At 47.1% G+C, this 11,137-nt stretch overlaps 1 protein-coding gene across 9 annotated transcripts in view; it reads right to left on the bottom strand.

The window, feature by feature from the left end:
• SRCAP (Snf2 related CREBBP activator protein) overlaps positions 1-11,137 on the bottom strand; it is a 35,837-nt gene that overhangs the window by 2,976 nt on the left and 21,724 nt on the right. For 8 of the 9 annotated variants that reach the window (XM_019717230.2, XM_074322998.1, XM_074323000.1 and 5 more), the window contains 8 exons: positions 6,178-6,443; positions 5,836-6,038; positions 3,372-3,541; positions 3,019-3,215; positions 2,810-2,924; positions 2,531-2,650; positions 298-492; positions 93-176 (listed from right to left, as the gene is read on the bottom strand). In XM_019717230.2, the coding sequence (XP_019572789.2) occupies positions 93-176; positions 298-492; positions 2,531-2,650; positions 2,810-2,924; positions 3,019-3,215; positions 3,372-3,541; positions 5,836-6,038; positions 6,178-6,443 (1,350 nt within the window). The remainder of the gene's footprint in view (positions 1-92; positions 177-297; positions 493-2,530; positions 2,651-2,809; positions 2,925-3,018; positions 3,216-3,371; positions 3,542-5,835; positions 6,039-6,177; positions 6,444-11,137) is intronic. The other variant, XM_074322999.1, reaches the window with a different exon arrangement.

Here is an 11,137-nt window from a genome sequence, read left to right as displayed (position 1 = left end):
AGAGCCCACGGGCGGTCAGACAGGCAAGCGGGGCACTGAGCGGCAGAGAGCAGCAGCTTCCCACCTCCGTCCCCACCCCCACAACCACTCACCTCTGCCTGCTTGAGCTCCTCTCGGCTCACCTCCTCCAGTGAGGCTTCCAGGAATTTCATGGCATAGCGCTCAATGGGGGTCAACTGTGGGAGGAGCAGTGATGAACCCAGTACCCAGGGCCCGTCCCCCACGCCTTTCTGCCCCCGTGTCCAGACACAGGCAGTACAGAGGGTAAGGCCGAAAGCTGCTGGGTCCAACACTGACCTGTTCCACCAGGGCGGCGATTTCCTGCTCTGCCCGGGACATCTCCTCGTCTTCGGCCACAGGCCGACCTGCTTCCTCGCCCTCACCAGCAGGAAACCCTTCATTCTCATTGAATTCCGCGAGCTCAGCTACCTGTTCGGCCTTGGCCTGGGTGGCTGCACGGATGTCCTCTTCATCCTCCGCCCGACACAGAGCCTGCGACAGTGGAAGGAGAAAACCCAGGACAATTCACCTTTACATCCTGTGATTTGATACCGGCAAAAACTTGAGGCCAAGTTTATACCAAACCCAAAAAACAAAAACAAAAAAACAGCACCGGGCTGGGAGTCCCAAACCCTGGGTCCCAGGCCTGGATCTGTCCTTGTCTTTTTTCATGGACAGTTCAATTTTTCTTTTTAGCTAGACAAATTCTCACCCTTCAGTTGTTTTCCTTTCTGTAAATGAACCAAATGCTTGGTGGAGAAGACAAATCAGCTAATTTTTAAGCAGCAGTTTCGTCATCTGTAAAATGAGGTCACAGAGCCTTTCCTGCCGACACTGACACGTTTTCTGTCTTTAAACATACTATATGTTTATAATTTATGAAGTGTTATAAGGGTGATATAAGGACTGAACTAAACTGGTTCTTCACTCTACACAGGTGATTCTGGAATAAATCAAGTATTGTCTTGGTCATATTCCAGATTAAAAAAAAAAAAGTTTACACAAACTAGGTTTATGACAGAACTCAACTCTCTTCTGGGCCCCCAAAGTTACCAAAGCAACGCAGCGGTCCCCAGGGGATGGAATGGACTTGCCCAGGGCCCCACCAGGGACAAAACAGCGAACTGTTGTAGAGACCTCTCACTCCTCTGCTCGAGTCAACCTTAGACCTTCTTAAAAAGCGGGAAGTTTTAAATACAACAAATCCCTAAGTCTTTTTTGCACTGAGATGCCTCATGACAACAGACTGGCCCCAGTTACTCTTCCCCTTGTTGTGCGGGGAGCTGACACCTGAGTCACGGAGGTGCCTGCAGGGTCCGCAGTGGGGGAACAGGACCTGGTGGGAAAAGCGTCTCCACAACACTCGACACCTGGGCTTCCTAAACATCTGTCTATTTCTTAAGAGCTTTGAAAAAACACAAAAATACAAATGCCCAGACCTCACCTCCAAAAATGATCTAGTAGATTTTGAGATGGGGCCCAGGATTCAAATCTTTATTTTTTTTTATTTTTTTTTAAGGAAGGCACAGCTCACAGTGGCCCATGTGGGGATGGAACCAGCAACCCTGATGTTACCAGCACCATGCTCTAACCAACTAAGCTATTCGGCCACCCCTCAAATCTTTATAAAAGCCTTCCAGGTGATTCCATTATGCATCAATGTTTGGAAAACAAGGATTCTATACCATGTCCAAAGCACGTAACCCACTATGCCATTTAACCCTCAGTCAACTTCCTTCTCATTAGCATTCAATACAGTGGAAAGTAAGGCTCAGCAGACCAAACAGACTGGCTTAACAAACACAACCATTAAAAAGCACTGTTGGGGCTGGCCCGGTGGCTCAGGCTGTTGGAGCTCCACGCTCCTAACTCCGAAGGCTGCCGGTTCGATTCCCATATGGGCCAGTAGGCTCTCAACCACAAGGTTGCCAGTTTGACTCCCAAAAGGGATGGTGGGTTGCGCCCCCTGCAACTAAGATTGAACACGGCACCTTGAGCTGAGCTGTCGCTGAGCTCCCGGATGGCTCAGTTGGTTGGAGTGTGTCCTCTCAACCACAAGGTTGCCGGTTCGACTTGCGCAAGGGATGGTGGGCTGCGCCCCCTGCACCTACCAACGGCAACTGGGCCTGGAACTGAGCTGCGCCCTCCACAACTAAGACTGAAAGGACAACAACTTGAAGCTGAACGGCACCCTCCACAGCTAAGATTGAAAGGACAACAACTTGACTTGGGAAAAAGGCCTGGAAGTACACACTGTTCCCCAATAAAGTCCTGTTCCCCTTCCCCAATAAAATCTTTAAAAAAAATAAAAAAAAATAAAAAGCACTGTTGGAACTCAAGTCTAGAACTAAAGACTTCAAATCCTGTCTTTTTCCTATGAAGCCACGTGAACCAAGAAGCAATCCACCCGTAACTACCTAAGGCCAACTGTAGCCTAGGAAGCAGCAAAAACGGTTCTTTCCTCCTGGACAAGCTCAGTGGACTGAGCAACAACAACACACTGTACCAGTCGACCCCACTCTTTGGTCACCTGCTCCAGGATGTGGGTCTGCTTGCTGGCCACAGTCTCTTCGTCCTCTTCAGGGGCCGAGGACACAGACGAGCCAGACGGCTCTTCCAGGGGCATATCAAACAGCTCTCGGATGGTCTGCTTTGGAGAGAACAGAGGGAGAAGTGTTGAAGTACATGGAACGCTGGCCCTGCGTCTCCAACTAGGAGGCACCACAGGTCTGCAGAGCCCAAGCACCCCTTTAAGTAGAGGAACACCCACAGGCAGAGCAGACGTCCCGCCCGGCTGGAGGGTCAGTACCTGTTTAAAATAGGCCGTGGTAAAGTTGCCCCCCTCGATGGCCATGTCCCCCAACATCCTCTTCTGATTGGCCTTTTTCAGAATGTTCTCCTCCACTGTCCGTTCACTGATGAGCCTACGGGGTGACGCAAGCCATGTGTAAACAGCCAGATGCAGCCAGAAAACCCTATGGGCAAAGGGGAAGCTGGGGAAGGGAGGGGAGGCGACACCTGTAGATGTGAACGTCTCGGGTCTGGCCAATCCGGTGACAGCGGTCCTGAGCCTGAGCATCCATGGTGGGGTTCCAGTCGCTGTCATAGAAAACAACCGTGTCTGCCCCCGTCAGGTTCACGCCCACACCCCCACTCCGAGTTGAAAGGATGAAGCAGAATATGCGTTTGTCTGCATTGAACCGTTCCATCAAAGCCTAGAGGGAAAGGGGGGGAAAAAAGCATTAGGAGACATTGCCAGAAATAGACCCAAAACAAACCCAAGGCTTACTGGGGCCCCTCCTGGGACCCCAAGGCCTGGAAAAAGGAGACAGGTGAGGTGAGCCCCTAAGGGTTGCAGATGGCGGGATTACCTGTCTCTGTTCAACTCTCGTGGACCCATCCAGACGCAGGTAGAGGTGGCCGTGATAGGTGAGAAACTGCTCCAGCACATCCAGCATCCGGGTCATCTGGGTGAATATGAGCACCCGGTGGCCCTCCGCCTTGAGCTGGCGCAACAGCACAGCCAACGTCTGCAACTTTCCTGAAGAGACAACGAAGGGGTACCGGGAGCTAGCTACAGGCTGGGGTAGGGCGGACACTCAGTCCTGGAAGGCTGTCGTTGAAAGACAATCAAAGTTTTAGGCAAGGATCTCAGTGAGCCTAGGACATCAAAAATGTTTGACTTTGGGGCCGGCCCGGTGGCTCAGGCGGTTGGAGCTCTGTGCTCCTAACTCCAAAGGCTGCCGGTTCGATTCCCACATGGGCCAGTGGGCTCTCAACCACAAGGTTGCCAGTTCAATTCCTCGACTCCCACAAGGGATGGTGGGCAGCGCACCCTGCAACTAAGGTTGAACACGGCACCTTGAGCTGAGCTGCCTCCCGGATGGCTCAGTTGGTTGGAGCACATCCTCTCAACCACAAGGTTGCCGGTTCGACTCCCGCAAGGGATGGTGGGCTGTGCCCCCTGCAACTAACAACGGCAACTGGACCTAGAGTTGAGCTGCACCCTCCACAACTAAGACTGAAAGAACAACAACTTGAAGCTGAACAGCACCCCCCACAACTGAGATTGAAAGGACAACAACTTGACTTGGAAAAAAGGCCTGGAAGTACACACTGTTCCCCAATAAAGTCCTGTTCCCCTTCCCCAATAAAATCTTAAAAAATAAAATAAAATCAAATATATGGTGATGGAAGGAGAACTGACTCTGGGTGGTGAACACACAATGGGATTCATAGATGATGTAATACAGAATTGTACACCTGAAATCTATGTAATTTTACTAACAATTGTCACCCCAATAAATTTTTTTAAAAATGTAAAAAAAAAAAAAAAAGTTTGACTTTGTATATTCTCTCCCCTTAAGGGTTCCTTGCCCTCTTCAGTCTGCTCCTGGCTCGGATCTAACTTTCCTGAGTCTAACTGAGGGGGAGATCTAGACCCTCAGGAGAAAAAGGGGGTCCTCAATGGTGTCCAAGCCCGAGGCTGTTAAACACTACACTGAGTTACAGCCACTGAAACACACAACGGAGTCACCGGATGGATATCAACAAATCCACTGACATCATGGCTTCCAGACAGGGACTGAAGGTGACTGAGGTCAGAACCAGAGGGGCAAGGAGCTCAGGTTACCTAGCTCGATCGCCCATCAAACAGAAAACTAACTCCTATAACATTTTTGGTAAGTCAGTCTGAAACACTCTGAACAAACACTTGGCAATGCATCAACTCTGAATGATTCCAAATATTGTTTTTTACTAAAATATGTATTGAGCACATATTAATAAAAATTCTGCAGTCTTTCTTATATTCTAAGACATTTAGGAAATCTCCAAAAACATGTTCCTATAACTACATCAGTGCAGGGCTGCAGCTAAAAGACAGTGTTGGTTAACAGGACCTGATTATCTTGTGGACACCTGGCAAAGACTCCTGGGTCCCAGGAGGTGCGTCGTGACTGGTCTGCATAATTAGCCAGAGTTCCTCTGCTATTTCCCTGGGTCAGTCACTGCTGTAGGAAGGGGCACATGGCCCAATTTGAGCCAATGCGCTGTGAGGCAAAGTCAGCTTGGGGGGGGGGGGGCAGCAGGAGTGGGAGGCTTTCTTTCCCAGGAAAGAAGACCTGCTAGGAGTATTCTGTCAAGCTCTCTCTTCCTGCTTAGAGCAGTTGCTGTGCTCCCTGGAGCTGTGCAGCCATGTTAAGATCACGAAGAAATAAGCATGAGAATACAAAGACAGAAGCTACGGGTGGTGTAAAGCGAGGCAGAGAGGCGGGAGATCCTGGGCCCATGAAGATACTGCTGCCCCAGATGTGCACCACTGTTCCCAGACTTTCCTGTTCAGGAAACAGTAAACGCTCTCTCTCGTGGTTTAAGGCACTGGGGCTGGTTCTGTTATTTGCAGCCAAATGTGTTCTAACAAGCAAGATTCTAACCAAAAGATCAGGATTCTCATCTTTTCCCAAAACGAAATCGACTACTTACTGTGCAGGCTTACACCACTGCACCTTTACTCATAAATCTGAAAACTGTGTACTGTGCCATCTCATTTGCTATTGTATCCCCAGTGATTAGCAAAACGACGTTCACAAAATAATCACTGAACGAATGAATGAGTGAGCACACATTTTCTACTTTCATCAAAGTCAAACTCACGAATGCCAAGAATCCGTCGTAAGGCCTACAGTTCTCCACCTTGCCCATCAGTACAACCTAAAAACCGGTCTCAGGTTTAATGAAACCCACACAGGCTGTATGTACAGCGTCCCTGATGCAACAATCTTGCTGTTGAGGCAGGAAAGAAGGCCAGGGACCCTCCCTGGCCAATGCACTCACCGCAGTCATACTGGATGAGCCTCAAGTCGGGGAACTGGGTGCGCATGTTACACACAATACGGTGCAAAGGACGGGCCCGGGGCCAGAGCTCACAGGCCAGCTGTTCCTGGAAGGCCGCCTGGCGCGGGGCCAGCCAAGGAGGCGGGTGGCAGGCATGCAGGGAAGGGGCAGGTGCCTCCACAGGAGGCATGACGAAGATGAACCTGCAAGGGAAAGAAGGCGAGCAGTCTGAAAGACTGAATTCCGAAGGGGCCCGGAAGTCAGTGCCTTCACCAGCCCTGAGCGCTACATCCGCTCAGAGGCCGCAAGCCCCGCTTCCCATTCGCACTCAGCCCCGCCCACCTCTCAATGATTTCCGACAGCTGGTCCAGTCGTTGCTGGGGAAACAGTACAGCCTGGCGGGCAGCCTCAGTATAAGTCCAAAAGGTGGGGTGGCTGGGGCAAGGAGAACAGGGGCTGACAGGGCTGGCAACAGGTTGGGGGAGGGTACAGAAATCCAGGACTTCAGTCCCGTACACGGGGGCCAGGGCCCCATGAGAATCGCTAAGTTGGAAAATCCGTTCCAGGCGTTCAGACCGCTGTCGCTTCCGCTTTTCCTCTAGAGAGTCCTAGGGATGAGAGAAAAAGATAAATAAACAGAAAAAAGTAATCAGTGTCCTCATAGAAAACCTGACAGTGCCTCTCAGAATTAAACATTATCTGTTGAAACCGTAGGATTCAAAAACACACTACGCTTTTAGTAGTCTTCCAAGTCGTCAATAATGGGAGCTATCCGTTTCACAATGTCAAATGAAATAACCTCTCTCCAAGAAAAAAAACGATCTTCCCTGTATGCTACCAAAGCAGAATGCCTGAATATTCAAAGTTAGGATCTACATCACCAACAAGCTTACAGAACAGACGAGCCAAGGGAATCTCCTATATAACATTTGGATCTTCTTGCACTAGATCCAAAACAATTATTAAAGGTCTTCCTGAAATCACCGACCAGGATACAGAGGGGTTAACCAAATCCAGTTTTCTGCCAAGGGCCAGACTGGGATGAGGTGGAATAGTAACCAGACATCTAGGTGGCATCACCTGAGAGAGAAAAGGGGCGTGCCCTGCCAGAGAGGAAATTCGTCTGACTTTGACCTAATCCTTTCCCATCTCTGTGTTCCCAGTTTCACAGGCTATAAAACCACCTTTTCTTTCTTTTGTTTTTCTTTTAAACACTTACCACACTTGTAGTTTTCCATCTGTGAATGCTCTGATCCGTGTCTTCTCCCCCCACGAAACTGCAGCCCATGTAACATGAGCTGTACCTGATTTTGTTCACGATAACCACTCAATGCCATGTTTCCCCGAAAATAAGACCGGGTCATAATAATTTTTGCTCCATAAGACACACTGGGGCGTATTTTCAGGGGATGTCTTATTTTTTCCTGTACAACAATCTACATTTATTCAAATACAGTCATGTCATCTTCTTCTGGAACATCGTCATAACGTACTAACTGCATCCGTCTGGCTGACGATCTTAACTGGAGCTTATTTTGGGGGTAGGTCTTATCTTCGGGGAAACACGGTACCTAACTCAGTGTCTGGCACAGAGTAGGCCTCTTGATAAACATCTGTTAATAGAATGAACGAATAATAAAGACTGGATCCCAAGAGATGGTGCTGCCGAACAGCAGTGTCCCAAATCTCCCTTCTTGCCTGCTGCCTTGAGCTTAACTCTTGGCTCCTTGTGATCTAAGTAAGAAGGGAAAGCATCCTAGCAGAGGGAAAAATCAATGCAAGTCACACCTCTAAGAGTAGGAGCAAAGGAGGAGGAAATATTTGATGGAACTGGGGCAGGTACCATGGATCTGAAAAGGGACTTGTATCCAGGATATATGAAGAACTCTTACAACTCAGTAATACATAAAATCACCCAATCAAAAAGGGCAAAGGATCTGAAGAGATATCTCTTCGAAGACACACAAATGGGCAATAACCCCCGAAAAGATGCTCAACATCATTGGCCGTCAGGAAAATGCAAATCAAAACAAGATACTACTTCACACCCACTAGAATGACTAAAATGAAAAAGACGAGAAACAAGTGTCGATAGAGATGCGGAGAACCCAGAACCCCTACAGGCTGCTGGTAGGAATGTAAAATGGTGCAGCCCCTTTGGGAAACTGCCTGGCAGGTCCTCCAATGGTTAAACCCAGTGACCATGAGGCCCTGCAATTCCATTCCTAGGTGTTTATCCAATTATCACTGAAAACATATGAAAAGAAACAAAAGCTATGTTCATATCATATTTCCCCGAAAATAAGACCTAACCAGAAAATAAGCCCTAGCATGATTTTTTCAGGATGCTCGTAATATAAGCCCTACCCCCAAATAAGCCCGTTAAGATGGTCAGCCAGACAGAAGCATTTAGGATGTCCGTTGCAACACACACCAGATGCATTGAATCATAAAATATTAATATATAATTAAATATAAATATCATTATTGACATTAATATTTAAAATAAATGACATTATACATTGTAATTATTTGTAAATACCCAAGAGGGAGCCTTTGGAGAGGTAAACGCCTACGTAAACAGATGAACTTGAGACTTACTGCCGAATGACCAATCGGAGTACAGACAGAACGCACGAATAACACGCGCACTTCGGGCGTGGTCGTGTCTAAGATCGATCTTCATAATTCAATACGTCATGTGGTGTAACGGATATACATAATGCACTCGTGTGAAATAAAGAAACGTTTTCTGAATTTTGGTGCCTGCAGTTTTTCGTCACTTTTGTGTGAACCATCGTTCTTAACCGTCATCATTTTTGTTGCCACTCCTGTCTCGTAAGTTTTCAGTTAACACTTGATTTAATGGTAGATTTAAAGGGAATAATATCTAGACCCCCAGACAAGATGAGTGCAAAAAGGAAGAGCTATTCCGTCGAGTCCAAGAAAGGAATCGTGGAGGACTCCTGGGGAGCAAGAATCTTACGGCTTTCCGCAAAGAGAAGAAGTTGGATCTCCGGATAGTCCAAAAACGGTGAGTAGAGTATAACCTCAGTCAACAGGTGGACGAGGGAAATGCTAAGAAGCGCAAGTGTGGATCAGGTCAGCACCAGTATTTCCTGAGCTGGAAGACATCATCTGGGAATGGATTGCTGACAGGAGAGCAAAGGCTTTGGTTGTGCGCAGGGCTGATATTCAAGCATTTGCCTTTGCAATGGCACCACAGTTAGAAATATCCCCAGAAGAATTCAAAGCAGCACAACACTGGCTGGATGGCTTCCTTCAGCGATAGGAACTGTCTCTAAGATCGACAACACTGTTCACGCTGGAAGATACTGAAGATATTAAACGTGCACTTGCATTCAAGTCCTTTGTTGATGGCATCGACTTTTCTAAATACCAACCCTCCAACATGATTGCTATGGATGAAACTGCAGTGTTTATGGGCCAAGGATCTCAAACGACAATTGATCAGAGGGGTGCCTCGTCAATCTACATTCCCTCCACTGGTTATGAAAGTGCACGTGATACCTGTATTTTGGTAATTCGTCTGGATGGAAAGAAAGCCCCACCTCTAATCACCACTAAGGGCAAGAAAGGTAAGGTTGAACGTGTTTCAGACATTTATGTTCTTGAAACCAAAAAGGCTTGGTGCACACAAGCAGTTATAAGGAAGTGGGTCGATTTAATGCTGCCACTTGTTTGACGAGGTGGCCAAAGAGGTCTGCTAGTCGGGGATTCAGCCAGCACTCAGCACACTAAAGACACGAAGAACTTCCTTGTAGGGGATCAAATATATGGTGATGGAAGGAGAACTGACTCGGTGGTGAACACACAATGGAATTTATAGATGATGTAATACAGAACTGTACACCTGAAATCTATGTAATTTTACTAACAATTGTCACCCCAATAAATTTAAAAAAAGAACTTCCTTGTAGAGAGAAGACTAGATCAAATAATGATTCCCACAGGAATGACTGTCTATCTCTAGATTTGACATTGCAATAAACCAGCCATTCAAGGACCATTTGCGCATGGAAATCACTGACTACACTGAAAATAGAATGGAGAGAAATCAGCGTGGAAACTTTGTGAAGTCTAGCCTGCGAGAGGTCATGACTTGGGTGAAGAATTCATGGGATAAAATCACTGACAGCTGTGTTGCTAATGCACTACGAGCAGGCAACATGGACAAGTGCTCATTTAAGGAGAGCTCTATTGCTGGACATGAGAGATTGGGGCCAATGGTTCTACAGGAAATGGAGTCGCAAGAAATTCAAGCCTGAATTCGGGGTTTGGAGAGTTATGATGATGTTCCAGAAGAAGATGACATGACTGTATTTGAATAAAAGTAGATTTTTGTACATGAATAAATGTAGATTGTTGTACATGAAAAAATTAAGACATTCCCTGAAAATAAGCCCTAATGGGTCTTTTGAAGCAAAAATTAAGACCCAGTCTTATTTTCGGGGAAATTCGCTAGCTGTATTATTCATAACAACCAACAAGCAGAAATAATCCAACTGTCCCCATCAACTGATGAATAAATAAAATGTGGTATGTCCATACCATGGATTATTCAACAATAAAAAAATGAAGTATGAGCTATAATGATAAAATGGTACGTGCTGTAACATGAATGAACCTCAAAAACATTAAGCTAAGTGAAAGAAGTCAATCACAAAAGACCATGTATTACATGACTCCATAGGCGAATTTACAGGGCAAAAAACAATTAGCAGTTGCCAAAAGCGAGGAGGCATGGCGGGGGTTCCAGGAGGACAGCTAAGGGTGTGGGGGGTTTTGTCAGGGCCATGAAAATGCTCTAAAGTATGACAACTACAGTCGTACTACTCTGTGAACACATTACACTAAAAGCCACTCAACTGTGTACTTCACATGGGTTAACTACACAGTATGTGATTTGTATCTCAAATTGTAAAGAAAAGAAGTGTCCAGAAGCTGCTACCTGCTTCAGAGCCACCAGAGTGTGGCAGAGCACTTGCGGGCTGACCTCGGGCTAGGAGCCAGGCTCTCCTCCACTTCCAACAAGCCAGCCTAACCTGGCAGCGTCAGAAAAGGACAAGACGTGGAGTCAGTGGCCCTGAGGGAAGTGAGGGGCTAAGGCTGAGGTGCAGAGTAAGAGGAAGCTCGGCAACAGTGAGAAAAAGACAGAGGGCCTCCAGGGCCTCCCCAGAGCACTCTTCTCAGTAGCTCCTGGGTTACTGACTTGAATGTGAGTTTTAAGTTTAACGTAACCAAACATATATGGAACAACACAGATATATACGGGGGGAAA

The sequence above is a fragment of the Rhinolophus sinicus genome, linkage group LG18 (genome assembly GCF_036562045.2).
Source record: "Rhinolophus sinicus isolate RSC01 linkage group LG18, ASM3656204v1, whole genome shotgun sequence".
NCBI classification, from domain to species: Eukaryota; Metazoa; Chordata; class Mammalia; order Chiroptera; family Rhinolophidae; genus Rhinolophus; species Rhinolophus sinicus.
Note: the sequence above shows the minus strand (reverse complement) of the source record. Positions and strands in the feature narration are given on the sequence as shown.